Source organism: Capricornis sumatraensis, chromosome 7 (assembly GCF_032405125.1).
Source record: "Capricornis sumatraensis isolate serow.1 chromosome 7, serow.2, whole genome shotgun sequence".
Classification (NCBI taxonomy): Eukaryota; Metazoa; Chordata; class Mammalia; order Artiodactyla; family Bovidae; genus Capricornis; species Capricornis sumatraensis.
Genome location: NC_091075.1, coordinates 83,655,885 through 83,682,823, shown reverse-complemented (window position 1 = coordinate 83,682,823; position 26,939 = coordinate 83,655,885). Strand labels below are relative to the sequence as shown.

The 26,939-nt window shown below is 37.6% G+C and overlaps 1 protein-coding gene across 4 annotated transcripts in view; it reads left to right on the top strand.

The window, feature by feature from the left end:
• Positions 1–26,939, top strand: part of EPHA5 (EPH receptor A5) — a 412,214-nt gene that overhangs the window by 328,914 nt on the left and 56,361 nt on the right. For 2 of the 4 annotated variants that reach the window (XM_068975448.1, XM_068975447.1), the window contains exon 9: positions 23,706–23,771. The exons of the other annotated variants lie outside the window; for them this stretch is intronic. In XM_068975448.1, the coding sequence (XP_068831549.1) occupies positions 23,706–23,771 (66 nt within the window). The remainder of the gene's footprint in view (positions 1–23,705; positions 23,772–26,939) is intronic. 4 annotated transcript variants of the gene reach the window in all.

Here is a 26,939-nt window from a genome sequence, read left to right as displayed (position 1 = left end):
GCTACCCTGCTTATTTAACGTCTATGCAGACTACATCATGAGAAACTCTGGACTGGAAGAAACACAAGCTGGAATCAAGATTGCCGGGAGAAATATCAATAACCTCAGATATGCAGATGACACCACCTTTAGGGCAGAAAGTGAAGAGGAACTCAAAAGCCTCTTGATGAAAGTGAAAGAGGAGAATGAAAAGGTTGGCTTAAAGCTCAACATTCAGAAAATGAAGATCATGGCATCCGGTCCCATCACTTCATGGGAAATAGATGGGGAAACAGTGTCAGACTTTATTTTTTTGGGCTCCAGAATCACTGCAGATGGTGACTGCAGCCATGAAATTAAAAGACGCTTACTCCTTGGAAGAAAAGTTATGACCAACCTAGATAGCATATTCAAAAGCAGAGACATTACTTTGTCCTTCTAGTCAAGGCTATGGTTTTTCCTGTGGTCATGTATGGATGTGAGAGTTGGACTGTGAAGAAGGCTGAGTGCCAAAGAATTGATGCTTTTGAACTGTGGTGTTGGAGAAGACTCTTGAGAGTCCCTTGGACTGCAAGGAGATCCAACCAGTCCATTCTGAAGGAGATCAGCCCTGGGATTTCTTTGGAAGGAATGATGCTAAAGCTGAAACTCCAGTACTTTGGCCACCTCATGGGAAGAGTTGACTCATTGGAAAAACTCTGATGCGGGGAAGGATTGGGGGCAGGAGGAGAAGGGGACGACAGAGGATGAGATGACTGGATGGCATCACGGACTCAATGGACATGAGTCTGAGTGAACTCCGGGAGTTGGTAATGGACAGGGAGGCCTGGCGTGCTACGATTCATGGGGTCACAAAGAGACGGACAGGACTGAGCGACTGAACTGAACTGATCTAAAGACCTGTCCCACCAGCTTCCCTGGAGCAGAGTATCTCACTCCACCCTGAACTTCCTCAGGGGTTGTTGAAGGTCAACAGCTATAGCGGCATGGGCTTCAATCTTCATAGAGGCAGATGGCAAATGCCTTTGTTGTTCAGTCAGTGCTCTTGGTAAGTGCCAAATTGTAGTTTATGGGGCTCCCTTGTGGTCATAAATCCAACCATACTTTCGGGGCATTTCATGACCATTTTTTCCCACTTTGCTGGGAAGGCTTGTTCCCAGTTCTGAAGGTTTTTTTCATAGGCCACTCAATGTGCTATTACTGGATTAGGTCTTAATAGCCAAAGATCTCTGGACACCTGACTTCAAGTTATGGTCCAGGAAAGTATTCCCTTTGTTGCACCTTCGCATATCTAGAGTTACAGTGTTACAATCATTGATCATATATCAAGCTATACATTTTATCAACTGTTTCAGGTCTAGTCATCATTTTCAATGGAGGCTGTCATACACTAAGTAATACAAGAAATAATAATCTTGTGAAACAAGCAAAATACAAATGGTATAGTTAATAACATGAGGGGAATTAAGTTCAGTTCAGTTCAGTTCAGTTGCTCAGTCATGCCAGGCTCTTTCAAACCCAATGAACCGCAGCACGTCAGACTTCCTTGTCCATCACCAACTCCCAGAGTCCACCCAAACCCATGTCCATTGAGTCGGTGATGCCATCCAACCACCTCATCCTCTGTCGTCCCCTTATCCTCCTGCTCTCAACCTTTCCCAGCATCAGAGTCTTTTCCAATGAGTCAGCTCTTTACATCAGGTAGCCAAAGTATTGGAGTTTCAGCTTCAACATCAGTCCTTCCAACGAACACCCAGGTCTGATCTCCTTTAGGAAGGACTGGTTGGACCTCCTTGTAGATCTAGGGACTCTCAAGAGTCCTCTCCAACACCACAGTTCAAATGCATTAATTGTTCAGCACTCAACTTTCTTTAAAGTCCAACTCTCATATCCATACATGACCACTGGAAAAACCATAGCCTTGACTAGACAGACCTTTGTTGACAAACTAATGTCTCTGCTTTTGAATATGCTATCTAGGTTGGACATAACATTCCTTCCAAGGAGTAAGCAATTTTTAATTTCATGGCTGCAGTCACCATCTGCAGTGATTTTGCAGTCCAGAAAAATAAAGTCTGAAACTGTTTCCACTGTTTCCCCATCTATTTCCCATGAAGTGATGGGACTGGATGCCATGATCTTCGTTTTCTGAATGTTAAACTTTAAGCCAACTTTTTCACTCTCCTCTTTCACTTTCATCAAGAGGCTTTTTAGCTCCTCTTCACTTTCTGCCATAAGGGTGGTGTCATCTGCATATCTGAGGTTATTGATATTTCTCCCGGAAATCTTGATTCCAGCTTGTGCTTCTTCCACCCCAGCATTTCTCATGATGTACTCTGCATATAAGTTAAATAAGCAGGGTAACAATATACAGCCTTGATGTACTCCTTTTCCTATTTGGAACCAGTCTGTTTTTCCATGTCCAGTTCTAATTGTTGCTTCCTGACCTGTATATAGGTTTCTCAAGAGGTAAATCAGGTGGTCTGGCATTCCCATCTCTTTCAGAATTTTCCACAGTTTATTGTGATCCACACAGTCAAAGGCTTTGGCATAGTCAAGAAAGCAGAAATAGATGTTTTTCTGAAACTCTCTTGCTTTTTCAGTGATCCAGCAGATGTTGGCAATTTGATCTCTGGTTCCTCTGCCTTTTCTAAAACCAGCTTGAACAATTGGAAGTTCATAGTTCACGTATGGCTAAAGCCTGGCCTGGAGAATTTTGAGCATCTCTTTACTAGCGTGTGAGATGAGTGCAATTGTGTGGTAGTTTGAGCATTCTTTGGCATTACCTTTCCATACGATTGGAATGAAAACTGACCTTTTCCATTCCTGTGGCCACTGCTGAGTTTTCCAAATTTGCTAGCATATTGAGTGCAGCACTTTCACAGCATCATCGTTCAGGATTTGAAATAGCTTAACTGGAATTTCATCACCTCCACTAGCTTTGTTTATAATGATGCTTCCTGAGGCCCAATTGGCTTTCCATTCCAGGATATCTGGCTCTAGCTGAATGTGAGTGATCAAAACATTGTGATTATCTGTGTCAGGAAGATCTTTTTTCACAGTTCTGTGTATTCTTTGCCACCTCTTCTTAATATCTTGTGCTTCGGTTAGGTCCAGACCGTTTCAGTATTGGTGTACAAAATTGGTATACATTTCTGTATTTCTGTAAAGAAATACCATTTCTTTATTGAGCCCATCTTTGCTTGAAATGTTCCCTTGGTATCTCTAATGTTCTTGAAGAGATCTCTAGTCTTTCCCATTATTTTGTTTCCTCTAGTTCTTTGCATTGATCACTGAGGAAGGATTTCTTATCTCTCCTTGCTGTTCTTTGGAACTCTGCATTCAAATGGGTATATCTTTCCTTTTCTCCTTTGTTTTTGCTTCTCTGCTTTTTATAGCTATTTGTAAGGCCTCCTCAAGCAGCCATTTTGTTTTTGCATTTATTTTTCTTGGGGAGGGTCTTGATTCCTATCTTCTGTACAAGTGGAATTAAAAGTAAATATTTTAGCTATGTGCCTCCCACACTAAACCAGTCTTTTTTTTTTTTTTTTTTTAAAGATCATGAAGACTAGGGAATGTTTCACTTAAAGCAGAAATATTATTTTTCCTGTGGTTCATCAAATGTGTTACACTAAAGGATTTATCAGGTATGAAAGCATAGCATTTATGTTGAATTATACCACAGATACTCCCTGAGATGCTGTAAGATGTCAAGGGTCTTACAGTTGTGTTGCACTGCCTTTTTCATCATTGAAATCTCAGAATTCAATGGACTAATAGTCCAGTTACTATCATTTAAAGTTTATGAAAGTTGTTAAGGCTTCAACATGGCCAATTACATTTACATCCACTAACCCCGTTGAAGATGCACACACACACACACACACACACAGAGCTTCTAAATGATTATACCAGTAGAACACAGATCTTTTTGACCCATTGGAATCATACCAATGGTAGATTGATTTGGGTTACATTCCATTTCTTAACATGCATGACCTTGAATTCATGGGAATCCCAGGCTACACCTTTGTATCCAACCATGCAGATGTCAAGGCCATATATTAGTGCCACAAGTCCAATTAGTTACATACCAATCACTCTCCCTAAGGGTAATAATAGGTATAGTTTATGAAGCACCCAACCTTGTCTCATAAATACCAGCTTGATCATTTTTATGATTTAACTGTTTCCAACGCAGAGGAGCTGTTATACTTAAATGACCATCAGTCAGTTCAGTCAATTAGTCATGTCTGACTCTTTGTGACCCCATGAATCACACTATGCCAGGCCTCCCTGTCCATTACCAACTCCTGGGGCCTATCCAAACTCATGTCCATGAGTCGGTGATGCCATCCAGCCATCTCATACTCTATTGTCCACTTCTCCTCCTGCCCCCAATCCCTCCCAGCATCAGGGTCTTTTTCAATGAGTCACTCTTCGCATGAGGTGGCAAAAGTATTGGGGTTTCAGCTTTAGCCTCAGTCCTTCCAATGAACACCCAGGACTGATCTCCTTTAGGATGGACTCATTGGACCTCCTTGCAGGCCAGGGGACTCTCAAGAGTCTTATCCAACACCACAGTTCAGAAGCATCAGTTCTTCTGCACCAAGCTTTCTTCACAGTCTAACTCTCACATCCGTACATGACCAATGGAAAAACCATAGCTTTCACTAGACAGACCTTTGTTGTCAAAGTAATGTCTCTGCTTTTGAATATGCTATCAAAGTTGGTCATAACTTTCCTTCCAAGGAGCAAGCATCTTTTAATTTCATGGCTGCAGTCACCATCTGCAGTGATTCTGGAGCCCCCAAAAATGAAGTCTGACATTGTTTCCACTGTTTCCCCATCTATTTCCCATGAAGTGATGGGACTGGATGCCATGATCTTCGTTTTCTGAATGTTGAGCTTTAAGCCAACTTTTTCACTCTCCTCTTTCACTCTCATCAAGAGGTTTTTGGTTCCTCTTCACTTTCTGCCATAAGGGTGATGTCATCTGCATATCTGGGGTTATTGATATTTCTCCCGGCAGTCTTGATTCCAACTTGTGCTTCTTCTACCCCAGCATTTCTCATGATGTACTCTGCATAGAAGTTAAATAAGCAGGGTGACAATATACAGCCTTGATGTACTCCTTTTCCTATTTGGAACCAGTCTGTTTTTCCATGTCCAGTTCTAACTGTTGCTTTCTGATCTGCATACAGGTTTCTCAAGAGGAAGGTCAGGTGATCTGGTATTCCCATCTCTTTCAGAATTGTCCACAGTTTATTATGATCCACACAGTCAAAGGCTTTGGCATAGTCAAGAAAGCAGAAATAGATGTTTTTCTGGAACTCTCTTGCTTTTTCCATGACCCAGCAGATGTTGGCCATTTGATCTTTGGTTCCTCTGCCTTTTCTAAAACCAGCTTGGACATCTGGAAGTTCACGGTTCACGTATTGCTGAAACCCGGCCTGGAGAATTTTGAATATCTCTTTACTAGCGTGTGAGATGAGTGCAATTGTGTGGTAGTTTGAGCATTTTTTGGCATTACCTTTCTTTGGGATTAGAATGAAAACTGACCCTTTCCAGTCCTGTGGCCACTGCTGAGTTTTCCAAATTTGCTGGCACATTGAGTGCAGCACTTTCACAGCATCATCTTTCAGGATTTGAAATAGCCCACCTGGAATTCCATCACCTCCACTAGCTTTGTTCGTAGTGATGCTTTCTAAGGCCTGCTTGACTTCACATTCCAGGATGTCTGGCTCTAGATAAGTGATCACACCATCATGATTATCTGGGTCATGAAGCTCTTTTTGTACAGTTCTTCTGTGTATTCTTGCCACATCTTCTTAATATCTTCTGCTTCTGTTAGGTCCATACCATTTCTGTCCTTTATCGAGCCCATGTTTTCATGAAATGATATCCTTTGATATCTGTAATTTTCTTGAAGAGATCTCTAATCTTTCCCATCTTTTGTTTCCTCTATTTCTTTACATTGATTGCTGAGAAAGGCTTTCTTATCTCTGTTTGCTATTCTTTGGAACTCTACATTGAGATGCTTATATCTTTAATTTTCTCCTCTGCTTTTCACTTCTCTTCTTTTCACAGCTATTTGTAAGTTCTCCTTAGACAGCCATTTTGCTTTTTTGCATTTCTTTTCCATGGGGATGGTCTTGATCCCTGTCTCCTGTAGACATCACGAATCTTTGTCCATAGTTCCTCAGGCACTCTGTCTATCAGATCTAGCCCCTTAAATCTATTTCTCACTTCCACTATATAATCATAAGGGGTTTGATTTAGGTCATACCTGAATGGTTTAGTGGTTTTCCCTACTTTCTTCAATTTAAGTCTGAATTTGGCAATAAGGAGTTCATGATCTGAGCCACTGTCAGCTCCCGTCTAGTTTTTGCTGACTGTATAGAGCTTCTCCAAGTCTGTGCCCCAACCAGTAATGCTGAAGAAGCTGAAGTTGAACAGTTTTATGAAGACCTACAAGATCTTTTAGAACTAACACCCAAAAAAGATATCCTTTTCATTATAGGGGACTGGAATGCAAAAGTAGGAAGTCAGGAAACACCTGGAGTAACAGGCAAATTTGGCCTTGGAATGCGGAATGAAGCAGGGCAAAGACTAACAGAGTTTTGCCAAGAAAATGCACTGGTCATAGCAAACACCTTCTTCCAACAACACAAGAGAAGACTCTACACATGGACATCACCAGATGGTCAACACTGAAATCAGATTGATTATATTCTTTTTTTTTTTTTTAAATCTTTAATTCTTACATGTGTTCCCAAACATGAACCCCCCTCCCTCCTCCCTCCCCAAAACATCTCTGTGGGTCATCCCCATGATTATATTCTTTGAAGCCAAAGATGGAGAAGCTCTATACAGTCAACAGAAAACAAGGCCAGGAGCTGACTGTGGCTCACATCAGGAACTCCTTATTACCAAATTCAGACTCAAATTGAAGAAATTAGGGAAAACCGCTAGACCATTCAGGTATGACCTAAATCAAATCCCTTATGATTATACAGTGGCAGTGAGAAATAGATTTAAGGGCCTAGATCTGATAAGTAGAGTGCCTGATGAACTATGGAGTGAAGTTCATGATATTGTACAGGAGACAGGAATCAAGACCATCCCCATGGAAAAGAAATGAAAAAAAGCAAAATGGCTATCTGGGGAGGCCTTACAAATATCTGTGAAGAGAAGAGAGGCGAAAAGCAAAGGAGAAAAGGAAAGATATAGGCATCTGAATGCAGAGTTCCAGAGAATAGCAAGAAGAGATAGAAAGCCTTCTTCAGCAATCAATGCAAAGAAATAGAGGAAAACAACAGATTGGGAAAGACTAGATATCTCTTCAAGAAAATTAGAGATACCAAGGGAACATTTCATGCAAAGATGGGCTCGATAAAGGACAGAAATGGTATGGACCTAACAGAAGCAGAAGATATTAAGAAGAGGTGGCAAGAATACACGGAAGAACTGTACAAAAGAGATCTTCACGACCCAGATAGGCATGATGGTGTGGATCACTAATCTAGAACCACACATCTTGGAATGTGAAGTCAAGTGGGCCTTAGAAAGCATCACTATGAGGAAAGCTAGTGGAGGGGATGGAATTCCAGTTGAGTTGTTTCAAATCCTGAAAGATGATGCTGTGAAAGTGCTGCACTCAATATGCCAGCAAATTTGGAAAACTCAGCATTGGCCACAGGATTGGAAAAGGTCAGTTTTCATTCCAATCCTATGGAAAGGTAATGCCAAAGAATGCTCAAACTATCACACAGTTGCACTCATCTCACAAGCTAGTAAAGTAATGCTCAAAATTCTCCAAGCCAGGCTTCAGTAATACATGAACCGTGAACTCCCTGATGTCCAAGCTGGTTTTAGAAAAGGCAGAGGAACCAGAGATCAAATGGCCAACATCTGCTGGATCATGGAAAAAGCAAGAGAGTTCCAGAAAAACATCTATTTCTGCTTTCTTGACTATGCCAAAGCCTTTGACTGTGTGGATCACAATAAACTGTGGAAAATTCTGAAAGAGATGGGAATACCAGACCACCTGACCTGCCTCTTGAGAAATCTGTATGCAGGTCAGGAAGCAACAGTTAGAACTGGACATGGAAAAACAGACTGGTTCCAAATAGGAAAAGGATTACATCAAGGCTGTATATTGTCACCCTGCTTATTTAACTTCTATGCAGAGTACATCACGAGAAACGCTGGGGTGGAAGAAGCACAAGCTGGAATCAAGATTGCCGGGAGAAATATCAATAACCTCAGATATGCAGATGACATCATCCTTATGGCAGAAAGTGAAGAGGAACCAAAAAGCCTCTTGATGAAAGTGAAAGAGGAGAGTGAAAAAATTGGCTTACAGCTGAACATTCAGAAAACGAAGATCATGGCATCCAGTCCCATCACTTTATGGGAAATAGATGGGGAAACAGTGGAAACAATGTCAGACTTTATTTTTTTGGGCTCCAGAATCACTGCAGATGGTGACTGCAGCCATGAAATTAAAAGACGCTTACTCCTTGGAAGAAAAGTTATGACCAACCTAGATAATATATTCAAAAGCAGAGACATTACTTTGCTGACTAAGGTCTGTCTAGTCAGGGCTATGGTTTTTCCAGTAGTCATGTATGGATATGAGAGTTGGACTGTGAAGAAGGCTGAGTGCTGAAGAGTTGATGCTTTTGAACTGTGGTGTTGGAGAAGACTCTTGAGAGTCCCTTGAACTGCAAGGAGATCCAACCAGTCCATTCTGAAGGAGATCAACCCTGGGATTTCTTTGGATGGAATGATGCTAAAGCTGAAACTCCAATACTTTGGCCACCTCATGCGAAGAGTGGACTCATTGGAAAAAACTCTGATGCTGGGAGGGATTGGGGCAGGAGGAGAAGGGGACGACCGAGGATGAGATGGCTGGATGGCCTCACGGACTCAATGGACGTGAGTCTGCGTAAACTCCGGGATATGGTGATAAACAGGGAGGCCTGGCGTGCTGTCATTCATGGGGTCGCAAAGAGTCGGACACAACTGAGCGACTGATCTGATCTGATCTGATAGAGCTTCTCCATCTTTGGCTGCAAAGAATATAATCAATCTGATTTTGGTGTTGACCATCTGGTGATGTCCAAGTGTAGAGTCCTGTGTTAGCCAGGTAGATCCACCACATATCTGTGGGAGTTTTCCTTTTAATAGATGAGACGTTAATTTTTGTTGAGACATAGCTCATCACTCCACTTGAGCTGAAATGACCATAAGAGAGTACTTAAATATATGGCCAGCATCAGAGCAGGTGTTATTAATTGGCCAGGTAAGAGGTTTCCATCCAGTAATATGAATGGATAGAACAGGTTGAACATTCATCTAAAATAAATTTCCTAGGGTGTATCCAGTCAGAACCCTAGCATACAGAAATCCACCAAGGTAACCCAGAAATATTGGACACAGGTAATGGCCACAACCCAACATTTGGATTGAGTTTTAAACTAGCTATTGAGTTTTAAACGAATCCTGTCCCTGATAGAAAACATTTAATTGATAGGGAATAAGTCCAGGGAATCAAGAAAATGTTGTAAATAGTCACACAATTCAGATCAGCATCGTGGGCAAGCTGTCTACTTCAGATGTTTTCTTCTTCTCATCCTAGTGTAGTGTAGTTTCCTCTGTTTGAGCATTGTTTTAAGGTGAATTTGAGGTCAGCAGGCCTTTCTATAGACCAGTCCGCTTTGAAATTAGGAGTTAACCCAAGAATCAATTTCCTTTTGGTTTCACTGGGCATGAGCTAGTTAAGAGTACTTGATAGAAAGGTCCTTCCATCCAGGTTGGAGACAGTTCCTTAAATTATGTCTTCTTCCAGTCTTGGTTACAGGTCATGCGTGAGGCATGTGATCTTCATCCAAAGCCAGATTACTGAGACAAGCTTCAGAAACATCCCTAGAGTGTCCTTTAATAATTCAACTAAATTTTATATTAATATACCCTAACAGCAAAGAACTATCCAGGAAATGAGTCTTAGTAGATACAGACCTCCATTAACAAACTGGGATTTAACGTTCATTGAAACATCTTTTTCTCCCTAAAATCACAGTCATTTTTACCTAATATGACCAAATTAAGACTTGTTTGTAATATAGGCCTGGTCTCAATAATCTTGGCCTGATTATTTATAATTGATCATACACTTTTTTCTTTGCTGAGACTTTTATAAAGTCTCTGACTGAGCTTTTAAAATAAAACCTTTAGGGATAGGAAAGTCATGCCAAAGGCTTACCATAGATTTTGCCTAACAGATATAAGTGAATTCTTCGCTTCTTAAGGTCTCCAAAATTCCTTGAGATTTCTGTACCTGTTAGTGAGATAACCTTTCTAACTTATCTGATAAAGTTACTGCAAACTAAGAGCTTTCAATGGCAGGAGGGCTCAGATAGAAAAGATAAATGTTTCAGTTTGTTTATAAAATATAGTTTTATGAAATTACCATCATATTTTAAGGAGAAGGTATTTTCTTACACCTGGAAAACAAAGATTCAACCCTGTAATTTTTCAGATAGAAACCATAAATGTTTATAAGCATATTTGCATGTTCATTCATATTTGTTAATTTTTGTGAAGTCATCAGGTTTTCCATTAGTATCCTTACCTAGTTCAGAAATTGGTATTTATCCAAAAGTCCTTTCTATAAATCTTCTTTAAGAGGCAGCATATTTGTGAAACTTGGTTCGTGTTTTGACAATATTTTGAGATAGTAACTAGAATTATAACTGATAACTTTGTACCCAAATATACCAGAATTTTAGGAACTTCATATAGTTTCTAGGATATCTATATTAGTAACATTAACCATACAATATAATCTGAGACTTATTCCTCACTTGAAAATATTTCCCCTGTAATTCTGTTTACAAAATGAACCTAATTAGTGTAATATCTCTCTTTGGGATGTTTCAGGGGCCCTCTGAAGCATCCCAAAGTTAGCTAGAAATCTTCATTAGAATGATTTAGGAAGTTTTGTTAACAAATGTCAAAAGGTTTAGAACACTCAGTCAGATAGGGTTATGGGTCATTGTGAAACAATAGCTAATTACTTAGCCAAAGTAATAATAAAGGATTCTCAAACAGATGATTTAAGAGATACAGAAACTTAAATCTATTATCAAAGACTGTTCAATATCTGAAAAAAAGATGACCTCTAAATGAAAATAAAGCTGAATTCAAGTTTTTGCACCAGCTTACTTTATTTAAAAGGTAACCTTAACTTTGTTTTAAACTTATTTTAAACCATATACAAAACTGCTTTCTCATGGTTCACTCCCACAAACCTTATCGCTTTCTGTATCCATTACTTTGTTTTTCCATCCTAAAAAACCACCTGTAAGTCAGGTTTACTTCCTTTTCCCTTCACAAAATGCAGTTCCATTCCTCATACCTTCTTTACTGAAAACACACTTCCTACTTTCTTTAAGCAATCAAGAACTGACTTTTATATTAGCATTTTATAGATAAGTGAGCATAAATATCAGTGATAACTTCTAAAACCTTTGTTTTCTCAGAGAGAACATTTTAGGATTGCACCAAACATCATTTATTTTTTATCTCAAATCTCTTTAGTTTCTTTGTAAGAGGAAATTAGTATTTAGTAGTAAATGTTTCAAAATTTTATTTTAATTGAAAATGACTTAACTATTCAATAGACTTCCAACACTTAGTTTAACACAACCTTTAGAAGTTCAAGTTACCCCAATCTAGAGAGACTATTTTAGACACATATTCCTAAAAAGCATTATTATTTTTAATAGAGTTGATCTAAAGGCTCATATCTCATTTACATTTTTTAGAAGTTTCTTCACTCGAGGTAATTTCCTTGCTGACAAACTTGTAACAGATATAATAATATTTAACTTATATTAAACCTAGGTACAATGAAAATGTAGCTTCCCTTGTAGCTCAGTTGGTAAAGAATCTGCCTGCAATGCAGGAGACCTGGGTTTGATTCCTAGGTCAGGAAGATCTCCTGGAGAAGGAAATACAACCCACTCCAGTATTCTTGCCTTAGAGAATCCCATGGTCAGAGGAGCAGGCTACAGTCCATGGGGTCTCAAGAGTCGGACAAGACTTAGTGACTAAACCACCACCACAATGATAATATTCTGCTTAAGTTAATTACTCTTAGACATGTCTACATGAGTTAGGTCAACAAACAAACATTAATATCAAGTATTTAATTCTGAATATTTCCTAGTTCACATGAACCTGAAATTCATTTAGATTAATTTCTCTTGTTATTAGAATTATTTGATTTGTAAGTGCTTACCTTTTTTATTTTTTAAGGCCAAAGAGATTAGAGCTCATTTATGAACTGATCTCAGCAATCAGCAATATTATCCAAAAAAAAGACACACTGAGACACATATATCCAAATAGATACAACAAGAGATCCTATACCTTTGTTTTCCAAACTTAGTTATGAATCAGATATCACAATATGAAAGTCACTAGTTGTAAACAAATGGATGGAATAAGATTTTAAAAGGCTTCCCCCCTACCTTTTTTTTCCTTTTGGTTTCAGGAATTAGAAAAGGTCTAGATAAGTGATCCAGAAAGCTCTGGTCTAAAGGTATCAGTTCAGTTCAGTTCAGTTCAGTCGCTCAGCCCTGTCTCACTCTTTGCGACCCCATGAATGGCAGCACGCCAGGCCTCCCTGTTCATCACCATATCCCGGAGTTCACGCAGACTCATGTCCATCGAGTCCGTGATGCCATCCAGCCATTTCATCCTCGGTCGTCCTCTTCTCCTCCTGCCCCCAATCCCTCCCAGCATCAGAGCTTTTTTCAATGAGTCCACTCTTCGCATGAGGTGGCCAAAGTACTGGAGCTTCAGCTTTAGCATCATTCATCCAAAGAAATCCCAGGGTTGATCTCCTTCAGAATGGACTGGTTGGATTTCCTTGCAGTCCAAGGGACTCTCAAGAGTCTTCTCCAACACCACAGTTCAAAAGCATCAATTCTTCGACGCTCAGCCTTCTTAACAGTCCAACTCTCACATCCATAAATGACCACAGGAAAAACCATAGCCTTGACCAGATGGACCTTAGTCGGCAAAGTAACGTCTCTGCTTTTGAATATACTATCTAGGTTGGTCATAACTTTTCTTCCAAGAAGTAAGCGTCTTTTAATTTCATGGCTGCAGTCACCATCTGCAGTGATTCTGGAGCCCAAAAAAATAAAGTCTGACATTGTTTCTACTGTTTCCCCATCTATTTCCCATAAAGTGATGGGACTGGATGCCATGATCTTCGTTTTCTGAATGTTGAACTGTAAGCCAACTTTTTTGCTCTCCTCTTTCACTTTCATCAAGAGGCTTTGTAGTTCCTCTTCACTTTCTGCCGTAAGGGTGGTGTCATCTGCATATCTGAGGTTATTGATATTTCTCCCGGCAATCTTGATTCCAGCTTGTGCTTCTTCCACCCCAGCGTTTCTCGTGATGTACTCTGCATAGAAGTTAAATAAGCAGGGTGACAATATACAGCCTTGATGTAATCCTTTTCCTATTTGGAACCAGTCTGTTTTTCCATGTCCAGTTCTAACTGTTGCTTCCTGACCTGCATACAGATTTCTCAAGAGGCAGGTCACGTGGTCTGGTATTCCCATCTCTTTCAGAATTTTCCACAGTTTATTGTGATCCACACAGTCAAAGGCTTTGGCATAGTCAAGAAAGCAGAAATAGATGTTTTTGGGACTCTCTTGCTTTTTCCATGATCAAGCAGATGTTGGCCATTTGATTCCTGGTTCCTCTGCCTTTTCTAAAACCAGCTTGGACATCAGGGAGTTCACGGTTCATGTATTACTGAAGCCTGGCTTGGAGAATTTTGAGCATTACTTTACTAGGATGTGAGATAAGTGCAATTGTGTGGTAGTTTGAACATTCTTTGGCATTGCCTTTGTTTGGAATTGGAATGAAAACTGACCTTTTCCAGTCCTGTGGCCACTGCTGAGTTTTCCAAATTTGCTGGCATATTGAGTGCAGCACTTTCACAGCATCATCTTTCAGGATTTGAAACAGCTCAACTGGAATTCCATCCCCTCCACTAGCTTTGCTTGTAGTGATGCTTTCTAAGGCCCACCTGACTTCATATTCCAAGATGTGTGGTTCTAGATTAGTGATCCACATCATCATGCCTATCTGGGTCGTGAAGATCTCTTTTGTACAGTTCTTCCGTGTATTCTTGCCACCTCTTCTTAATATCTTCTGCTTCTGTTAGGTCCATACCATTTCTGTCCTTTATTGAGCCCATCTTTGCATGAAATGTTCCCTTGGTATCTCTGATTTTCTTGAAGAGATCTCTAGTCTTTCCCAATCTGTTGTTTTCCTCTATTTCTTTGCATTGATTGCTGAAGAAGGGTTTCTTGTCTCTTCTTGCTATTCTTTGGAACTCTGCATTCGGATGCTTATATCTTTCCTTTTCTCCTTTGCTTTTCTCCTCTCTTCTTTTCATAGCTTTTTGTAAGGCCTCCCCAGATAGCCATTTTGCTTTTTTGCATTTCTTTTCCATGGGAGTTATTTCCTCAGGGCAAGCATTCTTAAAGAAAATTTTTTTCTTGAAGCTTTCTCTGGAGTCTAAAGAATATTGTGACCACATTTTCAAAAATCGTTTTTTCTGTAATCGTAGTTTTATAGCCAAAATTTAAATCAGATAGTGCTCAACTTGGCCCTAATAACAAGGACAGATTGGTCCCAGCAGGGATTGTCCCTCTGGGAAAGTACTGGCCTTAGTTTTATCAGCCTCAAGCTGTTGATGACAGGAGGAAGTCCTGAACATAAGGGAACTTCAGTTCATTTTCCTATCCTATGTCAATAAAGACTTGACATGGCCTAAAGATTTTTAGGGCATTTTTCTTTGCATTGGATCATAGCTATAGATTGACCAGTCAAAAAAAACATTTTTTTTTTCCCCCAAAGAGTTCCCAGGTGGAGTGTTCAAACCTTAGAGTGAGTAATTCCCATATTAGCTCTAGGGGTTTGTACCAGTTATCTGTGCGCTCAAACCAAACCAACAAAACCAAACCGAACCAACAAAACCAAACCAAACCAGAACTTCACCATCAGGAGTCATGTTCCAAATGAAACAAAAGGCAAAGAGATGCCCAGAAATCAAAAGGCAAGTGGCAAGAGTGCCCCCAAAAGGTGATAAAGTGATGCTCAGAAATCAAAAGCCAAGTGGCTTAAAAGCCAAACATGACTTCTCAGTTCCACTAGACCTGCGACCTGGCAGAGTCAGTACTAGCAGCTGTTTTTGGTTCTGATATAGTTTCAAGCAATTTCTTTTTGGTTTCCTGCAAAGAAATTACTCTATCATTTACTCTTTTAGAGCTTCTAGATACCAGTCAAGGTAAGCGTAGCCAGCCTTTTCTAATTGTGCATGCAAAAATAAAAATTTTGAAATATCAAAAGAAATCCAATTTGGCCATTTTAGGTTGAGATCTCTTTTAGTATTATTTCTCCAGTTAACTAGGTACTTGTATGTATGAGCTCCGTTACATATTGTACATGAATCTGGCTGGAGTGTTAGTCAGAGACTGGCTTTCTGACACCCCTTTGTTTCTGTTTTTGAGGATTCTGTTTCTCATTTTAAGCTGAATTTGTCAGGGATAAAAATCACTAGTGAACTTGTATAGTGGGCCCCTGTGCTACTTGTGAGCTTAACTCCTCCAGGAGTCACCCCAGAGTCGTTTCAGCTCATTTTACGTGTCAGATTCTGCCTCCGGAGCTGCTCAGGTCACTGAATGGCCAGTTCTTATGTGCGGCCCCTGGACGAGCAAGTATTTTAATTAATGAGTGGTTGTCCCTATGGGACCACTGTATGGAATGAGGACTAGACCTCCACCACTCCCGTAAATTTCTCAATCACCCTAGAAAACTGAAACTAGCCAGGAGAAGTCATGACCCTTTTCTTAAGAGCAAATGCTCATGTATTTTCCTCACTTTTATCCTGACAAATTCTATAATGGCAGTCAAAATGAGGAAAAGTCTCAAATCAGCCTGTTACTTAACCACTCAGTGAAGACCATTCAGTCCCCTCCAACAGACCGAACTCAGCATCTTTCAGCTGAGCCCCAAGTATTCCTCAATTTTTTTTCCAATCGAGCCCTGCTACCCAGTACCTGGGAAGAGGCTGCAGTTTTCATTTTGCCCCACATGAAACTTAACTTGCAACTCTCAAGTTGTACATCTTTTTTTAGTCGACACCTGTCTCTGACTTCCAGAATTCTTTACTTTAGTATGAATATTACCATAGGAATTTTCAGGCTTGAAACGGGAAACACAAGGAGAAAGCAAGTGTGTTGGAAAGACAGAGTCCTGTTGTGTGTTTCTTCTTTACTTTCACACTACTCCCACAGTCCCAACACGTCTAATACTAGATGTCTGGGGTTATATTTTCCACACCAAGCAATTCCCTGTGAAATTCCCTGAGTGTCCTGAATTCAACTCAGTTTGATACTAAACAGAGTTAACACAGACCCCACAGGTTAAGGGCTCAGTCTCATTCTCTCCCTTACTTCTGACACATACATCAATACTAGGTCCCCAGGTTACTCATAGCTTCTCTGTGTCTAGGCCACAAATCAAAGGTTCCCATGATTCCCCTCCTTAGATTAGATTATTTGCTAGAACAGCTCACAGAATTCTGGGACACACCTACTTATATTTACCAGTTGATTATATAATAAAAGATTTGGTAAAAGATACAGACAGACAGGTGAAGAGATACATAGGAAGAGGTCAACTGCAGGAACATCTCTCCCGTGGAGTTGCAGTATTCCAGCCTTCCAGTTTATGGGTGTATTTTGGGGATTTCTGTGGAGGTTTCACTATGTAGGCATAATGAATCATTAACTCCATTTCCAATCCCTCTCCCCTCCCTCGAGAATGAGAGGTAAGGCTGTAAATTTGACATTTCTAATCAGGATTTGTTCTTTCTGGCAACCAACCCACCAAGAAGTCACCTAATTAGAACCAAAGATACTCCTATCACCCATAAAATTGAAAGAAGGTTAAGAGCTTTGTGTCAGAATCCAGAATTAAACACCAAATACTAGAAGAAGAGATGCTCCTAGAACACTTATTAGGAAGTCACAAGCATTTTAGGCACGCAAGTCAGGAACTGGAAGTTAGAACAAAAGATTCCCCTAGTGCCTCTATATAGCAAAGGTTCTAGGAGTTCCTTGTCAGGAACCAGGAGCTGATATATGTGTATATATATATGTGTATATATATATGTATATAGCTTCCCAGATGGCACTAGTGGTAAAGAACCCACCTGCCAATGCATGCAACATAAGAGAAGCTGATTGGATCCCTGGATGAAGAAGATTCCTCTGGAGGAGGACATGGCAACCCACTCCAGTATTCTTGCCTGGAGAATCCCATAGACAGAGGAGCCTAACGGGCTACAGTCCATAAAGTTGCAAAGAGCTGGACATGACTGAAGTGACTCAGCACACACACATATTTCTTACTATTTCAAGATGTGAAGTGTGCCAGGTTTATAACTTGATTAGGTAAGACTAACATCCACTGATGTTTCAAAACTCACCTCTCACCTACCAGGGAGTAGTACTTGGCTAGGACAGGTGTTTTTTCCTTAATTATTTTATTTATTTATTTTATTTTTGACTGTGCTGGGTCTTCATTGTGCATGGGCTTTCTCTAGTTGCAGTGACTGGGGGCTACTCTTCATTGCAGAGCCTGGCTTCTCTTTTTGTGGAGCACAGGTTCTAGGGCACACTGGCTTCAGTAGTTGCAGCACCTGGACTCAGTCATTGTGGCTCCCTGGCTCTAGAACACAGGCTCAATCACTGAGGCACATGAGCTTAGTTGCTTTGTGGCATGTGGGATCTTCCTGGATCAGGGATCAAACTGCTATTCCGTGCATTGGCGGGCAGATTCCTCACCACTGAGCCACCAGGGGAGTCCTAAGACAGTTTTTGATGAGGGATCCTAAGGTGTAATATCGAGACAGCTATTGCTATTGATAAGGGATTAGATTTTTAGTAGGAAGGAAGCAGACTACTGGAAATAGACACTGATGTGTATAGCAGACTTTTGGACTCAGAGGGAGAGGGAGAGGGTGGGATGATTTGGGAGAATGGCATTGAAACATGTATACTATCATGTAAGAATTGAATCACCAGTCTATGTCCGATGCAGGATACAGCATGCTTGGGGCTGGTGCACAGGGATGACCCGGAGGGATGTTGTGGGGAGGGAGATGGGAGGGGGGTTCATGTTTGGGATTGCATGTACTCCCGTGGTGGATTCATGTCAATGTATGGCAAAACCAATACAGTATTATAAAGTAAAATAAAGTAAAAATAAAAAGTTTTTTTAAAAAAAAAAAGAAGAAGAACCAGGGAGACGTGCACCGAGACATAAGCAAGTGAGGACACTGCAAGAAAGCAGCCAACTGCAAGCCAAGGAGAGGGGCCTCAGAGCAAACACCTTGGTCTTGAACGTCTAGCTTCCAGAATTATGCTAAAATAAAATTCTGCTGTTTAGGCCAAAAAAATAAAAATAAAATAAAATTACTGCATAAAACTATGTCCTATTCCAATTTGCTTACGACTAGAGAATAGTGATTGATTTACACATATAATTTGTTGAATGTGTTGTAGATGTGTGTTTCCCCTAAGAGTTACTCATAAACTCACATGCACATGTCTCTTTCTAGCCATTTTGCATTACTTTCTCTTGGAGGGGGAATAATTTTCTGTCTTTTTATCAGAAGTATGGGGACTGAGGTGCAGGGTTTGGGAACCATATATCTTATCATTAGGCTTCTTATCTCTTTCCCAGTTTTTGCAAAAAATGTTTTCAGTTTAGTCTAGTTTCATCAGGAAATCAATAATGAATCTAAGAAGGGTGACAGTAAGACACAGATGCAAAAAGTACTGCAGTATGAGATTTTTTTGAGAAATGTATAAAACAACATTGTCAGTGTTAACTGAACAATATCCTAAATTTCTTTTATTGTAGATATGTTACATATTTAAGTTATTTTTAGCATTTTAAAACTGATGTGGTGCAAATGACAGTATATTGTGATAAGCATTGTAATTGGAATTATTTGAATTCTTTGCTTTTCTTAAAACTAAGTGAAATTACCACAAAAATTGAAATCAGAGAGAACTAAAATTATCTCATAAAAATGCAAGTTCATGAAATGCTCAAATACAGTAACTCTTAAAGATTTTGTATGCCTTTTTGTCATCATTTTGTTTCTCTGCACACTAATTTTTAACCTAATGTTTAAAAAATTTAATATTATACTGTATTAATTTCATTCCTTCATAAACTCCACAAATAGATTTTGTTAACTGCAAGATATTTATGTGTTGGTCGTTGGCTCCTTTAAAGTCTATAGCCAGCCTCATGCATATTGTTTGCTCCTGACTTTTTGCCATAAGACCATGTTATTAAAATAATATCAGTTTAAACAATTTTTAAGTGCTGACTGTGAACCCAGGATAGTGCAGAAAGCTTTGCACATATAATCAAACTCATTCTTCAAAGCAATCCTGTGTGGTGTAGTTTCTATTATTTGTCTCATTTACATCAGTGACTAGTTTACCAAAAGCTATACATTTATTAGTGAATACATTGGGGATTGCTGCTAATTTAACTACAAACTCCATGATCTTAATCATTTTGCTACACAATCAAAAGGTAAGGACATTTTTGTCACTCTTAAGAAGTTTCAGAGGGTTGTTTTCTAAAGTATTGGTGGTACTTTTTCATTGTGACCTTTGAGGGCACAAATTACACTCTCTTCTCCAGTACTAAGTTCCATCATTTTTGTTGTTGTCATTGTTTTATTTAAAATGGGTAAATTAAGTAACTTTTTCATTTCCTTGTTTTTTAAGTAAACTGAAAATACTTTCTATTTAATGAAAATACTTTGGTGGAATTGCTTTCTGCCTCTCTCATTTATCTTTTAGGATCATTGTGTTTTTCTTATCCACTTGTATGATCTCTTGTTTAAGAATTTAAGTCATCATTTATCCACAGCCTTTAGTCTTGCTCTCTGATCTAATATCTTTGAGGATTTCTTCCTTAGCCTTATAATCACCTTTCTTCAGCAGACGGGAGGTTATCTTACATTGACACACTTAGTACATTTATTGATCAACTCTGTGTAAGACCTGGCTAAAGTAATTTCATTTGGATCTTCTTTGTGTCTGGAAAGCTTCCCTTATCACATGTTAATCTTCAGAAGGACAAATCAAAATATCTTGTTAAAGATCTACCATTTTATATTAAGTCTAGAAAGGCTAAACTATTTTAAACTTGGATAATAATGATCTTGTTATAGCTGCATGCAGTTACTTACAGACTCCAGGTGCTAAAATCTGATGGGAATGCAGATGGACTCTGTGTTGAAGCATAGCTCATGTAAATTAGATTGGCTGCTATTTCTAGCATATTTTGGTTTCTGTTTCTAAATTATTTCTGAGACTTGTAAGCATTTTTAACCTGTACTTTGAGTATTTATTGATTAAGGAAAGAACATGTTTTTTATACCATCTGGTGCTGAAGTGTTACTGTGACAGCATCCTCAGAGTTTATTTAAAACGAGTAATTTGAGGGATTACTATTCCACTTCAGATATTTATAGAAAAGGAGCTTCAGTTTTAATTTTCTTAATGATATATTAATGCACAGTCTGCTCTGATCACTATACCCTCAGTAAATTTATTCCATGGAAATGATTTTTTTAAATTACACTGGCCATCTATATTTATGTGAGTTGGTCTGAATGGAACTAGATATTTAGGTATGTTATAAATGGAAATACTTAGTATGGTAGTAGTATATGGATCATGAAAAAAATAAATTTCTCTGAGATAATGAGAATCTATTCTATCACTTTGATTATATTACTAAGAGCAATAGCTACTACTTTTCTCCCAAAGCATACAATGTGCCAGACACTGATCTAACTGAATACATATTTTCTCTCACTTTATTTTCACAAAACCTATAAGATAGAATCCATTATTATCCCTATTTTATGCCTGTAATCTGAAACACAAATAGGTTAACTAGGGTATTTAAATAAATGTGCCATCTTAAAACAAGTCGAAGAAAATATCAGAACCAAATCTAAAACAATGACAGAAAAAAACAGAAGTATGAATGTTTGATTTTACATGATTTCAGGTTTTTGATTAAACTTCTTAAAAACTATAAACTTGAAGTCTAATGATAAGTAATATAATTTATATTCCTCAGAAGTAAAATTTGCAGTGTTATAATGAAGTGTGCATGAGTATGTGCATGCATATGTACTAATTTGTAAGAAAAAAGTGTTATTATCTTCTTTCAAATGAAGAGGACCAAATAAAATGCTATTATTTTTGAAATCATGAGTGTATTTTTTGAGTCTTAGAACACTGATCAAGCATTAAACAAATCCTTATAGATAATGACCAATCACAGCCCAGTTCTTGCTTTCCTAAGTACAATTCTATATGAGTTTATAAACTCTGCAACTCAACTAGAAAAATATTTATACTTTGTTAGAGATGACATCACCTTTTTTTAACTGTTAAAAAACAATTGTGTACATTTTTCAACAATCTAATATTATTTATTGATTTGGAAATGTACTATTCAAAATTAGCACATATATGCAAATGTTCCATATTAATAACTATTAATAAGTTGAGATAATTGTGCCATTAGTGGCTCAGTCATGTCCAGCTCTTTGCAACCCCATGGACTGTAGCCCACCAGGCTTCTCTGTCCGTGCAATTCTCCATGGACTGTAACCTGCCAGGCTCCTCTGTCCATGTGATTCTCCAGGCAAGAATACTGGAGTGGGTAGCCATTCCCTTCTCCAGGGGATCTTCCCAACCCAGGGATTGAACCCAGGTCTCTTGCATTGCAGGCAGATTCTTTACCATCTGACCCACCAGGGAAGCCCAATTGTGCCATTAGGTAATACCAATTACAGTGAAACTACTTATGTGCCATTCATTATGATTAAACTGTGAGGGGGAAAAGAAAAAAAGATCAAGGAATCATCCTCATCTCACAAAACTAATAGTTTAAAAGAAAAGGAAAGCAGACTTTCTTTAAAGTGCCAGATAAATGTTTTAGGCTTTTCAGGCCACTTATTCTCTGTTACAACTACCTAAGTCTGCCGTGACAGCAAGCAGGACTCCTGAGTATGGCTATGTTCCAATGACACTGTATTTACAGATATAAATGGTATGCTAGATTTGGCCTATGGGCTATATAGTTTGCCACTCCTAAATATGAGTACTTATATAAACAGAAGCAATAGGAGAGTTGCCATATCTAAGATGTCAAAGACATTAATAAAATAAATGTAATTTTAAGGAAGTATATCAAGATTTGCCAAAGTATTGTACAGATGCTTTATATGCTCATAAATATTTTAATAATTTGATATATTGAACTTTGACTTTTAATATCTCTACAGTGAAAATAATTATTTGGCATATTTTTAAAAATACAAAGAATCAATTGGAAATAAATGTCACGCTGCCATTTTAGTGACAGCCAAATTCTCAGATACTTAGTAATGGGAAAAATTAAAGTACTATCAGTGCTCCAAAGAAACTATATGGAACTTTGCTTAATTTTCCTTTGAGAAATGTCCATTGGAATTTGATTTAGAAATACTTGTCTAATTTTGTTAGCATTTCCAAATATATTGGATGTTTATATTGTATTTTCTTTTCCTTATTTGATATAAAATGAGTAGATATATTTCATAATTAAAGTTCAAAGTAAACAGAGTTTAGATAAAAGTCTTGGCCTGCTGTTATGTGGTATCATTATTGAGCTCATCCCACAGTTGTCCTGAAATCACTCTAAGGACAGTTTATAAAAACTGGAAGTAAATGCATTGAAACACTATATAACTTTTGTGTTCTATTCTGCCAGTAATTTACGTGGTTTCTAACAATAAAATACATTATATTAAACAATTTACTTGGTATTTTCTGGATTTTTGTTTTACTATGAATATATGGAAAATTAAAAGAATATTGAATCTTGCAATATCCAGAAAAGTGCATGTATTATATATATAGGTTGATTTTTTATATATAGCAATAGCTCTGTGAATATATTATAGAGATGCATTTTTAAAATCTGAAATGTAAATTAAATGGTCACTTTCCATAAATGATTGGTGAAGTCATGTAAGCATAGCATTGTCAATAGTCTGTGATAAATGATGCCGCTGCTATAAGAAATCAGTGGGTCAAATAAGCAAGGCATTATTCTGCATCTTAAATTTGTAGGTTCTACTCAAAAAATTTATTTACAAGGCTGTTTAGAATGTCTTTTGAATATAAATTTAGCAGGCATTTCTGAGGAAAGATATATTCAAATGGGCTTATAGCTTTATTTGTTTGTCTGTTTTAATTGGATAATCAAATACATTGACTCATTATATTTCCTATCAAATAAGCTCTTTAAGTATAATAAAAAGAACAATTTAATACAGCGTGGTATTTCTTAAATCCATAAAATGCTTCTTAATTTGAAGGGCATTGTGGAAAAATTAATTGTATGCCTGTAGGAATTTTTGCTTTTAAAAAGCAAAACAGACACCTGTCTGAATTGGTCGTGTCTTTATGCTGTATCCAGGGAGTGGGATCTCTTCCTTATCTTGGGCTCTCTTGTTTGCTTTTCAGTTGCTGCGATTGTGGCTGTGGAAGGGCTTCTTCCCTGTGCGCTGTTGCCCATCCAAGCCTAATATGGTTAGTGTTCCCCTCCTGCTTTCACTCCTCTGTGCTGTCCCTCCTATATGTATTATCGTCAGCATCCTTTTTTTTTTTCTCATTTGTGTACATTTTCGTAGTTAGTGCACCAGTTACAGTTTAAAAGAAGAGTAGAATGAAACTGTTCCAGAAAGAATCTTGAGTGATTTCACTACGTATACATTTAAGTAAAATATCCGTAAAGTGTATCACCCCTATGTCAAGCATTCATACTTCTCTTCCAAGGCTTTTGCTGTGGTCCTGATTTAAACCTGGGAGTTGTAAGATTTTAACATCTGTTTTACATTTAACATGTCACTGTTTATGTTGTTCCATTAAGATTAAAACCATATTATACATGGAAATAGAATGCTACTTCTGTCAAGGTGAAGTCACTTTTTCTGTCTCCCAGAACCATGAAATGAACATAAGTGGGATATTCTGTTTTAATAATCATTGTGGATATATGTTGCATTGGAAAACAGAACCACATTTAATTTTAAACGGCTAACAATAGTTTAAACTTGAATTATTTCAGATATTATGTGATATTGCTAATTTGGTACCAGTGAAGTAAAAATTATCCATATTTTGGGGGTCAGTGTCCGAATGGGATAGTCTTAATTATTTACAAATACAAATCTTAAATATATCTGGGTTATAGCAGTAAACTTGTAGGCTAGAACATAAGAACAATGAACTCTCTTTACAGATTTAGAGAGTGCTGTGTACTCAGTCATTCAGTCGTGTCTGATTCTTTGAGACCTCATCAACTGTAACCTGCCAGGCTCCTCTTTCCCTGAGATTTTCCAGGCAAGAATACTGGAGTGGGTTGCCATTTCCTGCTCCAGGGGATTTAGAGGGACTCCTACACAATAGTGAGCTACCTTGTAAAAACTACCAGATAATTTCTGTCTAGATTAAGGAGTCTGAATCGCTCCACTACTATATTGAGCTATTATTTGTAGGCAAAATTTGCCAAGAAAAGAACTGAAATACATTTTAGAGGATGAGTGTTGTCTTGGGCCTTTAAAATTGTTACTTTTATTTCTAGGTGTAAATTAATTTTTGTTGATTCAAAAAACTGTGGTGTGACTGAGTGTGTGTAGATGTGAGAAGTGGTGGAAGAGGTACCAATGATCTTCTGAGAGCAAGAGAGTGTAAACACAGACTGATAAGATTCTTTGATCTTTTTTTAAATCTTGTGAAATGTTTTTATTTGAAAAAAAAGTTGAAGTTAATATGAAAGTACAGATTTGTTCCTGTGATTTCAGTGACAGACCAAAAACAAAAAAAAACCCTGAAATCTGGTTGACAGTGGCTGAAGTATAATATAAATGGCTTGAAACTGTGATTTTATTTTTTTTTACTGCTCTATAAAAAACTTAAAAATGGTCACTGAGTTGCTTATTCTAACTTGACTCTCAAATATGGATATTATAAGAGATAAATTCATCACTGAAGCAGAATAGAACTTACATCTTGGAGAAAAAAAAAAAATGACATCCAGACATACCTTGAACTAAACCTCAAAGATATCTTAATGGGTATATGAACATTAATGAAGCCATGACTCAGAAAAGTATTGGTGAAAACTAACTTTAGCTGGATTTAAATTGCTTGATGTTTTTAAAAATAGTGTCTTTTTCTACTGTATAGTTGACTTCAGGGAGTTTGTAAAATGAACAAATAATAGAGGAAAAGTGGAAAGCTGGAACACTTCCTTCACCAGGAAACCTAAAAAAATACGTTTTATTTCCTAAATCTTCCCTTTTTTTCCTAACATTTTTCTCTAAAAATGTCACTAATTTTAACTCAATCGGTATGTTTGTGTGTGTGCATTTATATTTGTGTATGCATGTGCATTTAAGTGTGTCTGTAGCACCAAAAACAGAAGTTATTTAGCCACGAATAGGCTTAGGTACCCAAAAATGATAACAGTTTGCATGCAGATATTTATGGAAGAGCCATAATTTTTTAATGCATTCTTAGTAAAACAAAACAAAGCAAAAGAAACAAACTTTAATTGAAAATTACATAAATTAGACAACCAGAAATTTGTTCAAAATTATTGTTTGGGGGGAATGGAAGCTAAATATGTTTTTATTCTCTGATTTCTCAACTTTCATTTCATAATTTCTGGTCAGTATAAGGTTTCCGTTAAAGATAATGTTTCTTTAGATTAAAGCCTTGGGAAAAAAACAACTTTAGATAGTGGAAATTAGGACTGAGAAGAATTTTCCTACTAGAATCAGTAAAATACTATGAAACCTTGACCCAAAATCTTGTCTTAATTTTGTTTGTATAATCATATTAGGATTTGTCAATTACCACAAAAATAATTTCCAAGGATCATTCTGTCATCATTTGTGAACAGACATATTTACAATTACAGGACAGAAGTTGGACATTTTGAGATTTTGAAATCTTGTTGTTTTTTTTTTTTTTTCATTTCTGAAAGACTAGGCATGAGTATGTGTGCTTGATTTTGACCTTAATATAATGCAATGCTTATACATGAAAATTGCCAATTGTAAATATCCTGGCTTTTCAAATTATTTTAATATACCTTATGGAAATCTTAGGGTCTGAAAGACATAATTTCAACATCATTCATCTAGATCCTTGGTTTTGCAATTCAGATTTATTAAATTTTCTCCAGGGCTATGGAGTTCTGAGTTTTACTATTGCAGTTCCCACGACAAAAACATGCTCCATTATTTTGCAAATGCTAATTACATTTTGCTGTCTTGATCTCAAATTATTTTTTGTCACTCTAGTTGCTTACTTTGTTGTGAAATTGGTAAACATAGGCATAATGTTAATTTTTACAATATTCTTCTTGCTTTGATTAAAATCTACCCAGTTGTGGATGATATTTCTGTAATATGTTCTAATGAAACTCAGATGCCTAAATTTTAAGCACTCTATTCCCAAGACTGCTTACATTTTTAACAGAAGTTTGTTTTTTTTTTTTTTAATCACAGCTGGCTTAGGATTCTAGTCCTCCCACCCTACATCCAATCTATTTTTATAGGCATCCAATATTGAATTGATAATCTTCAATGTAAATGATATATTAATATGTGAAATTTCTAAAATAAAGGTATTATTCGCTCCTTGATATTCACTTTTGTCTATGAATACAAAAACATATATATATATATG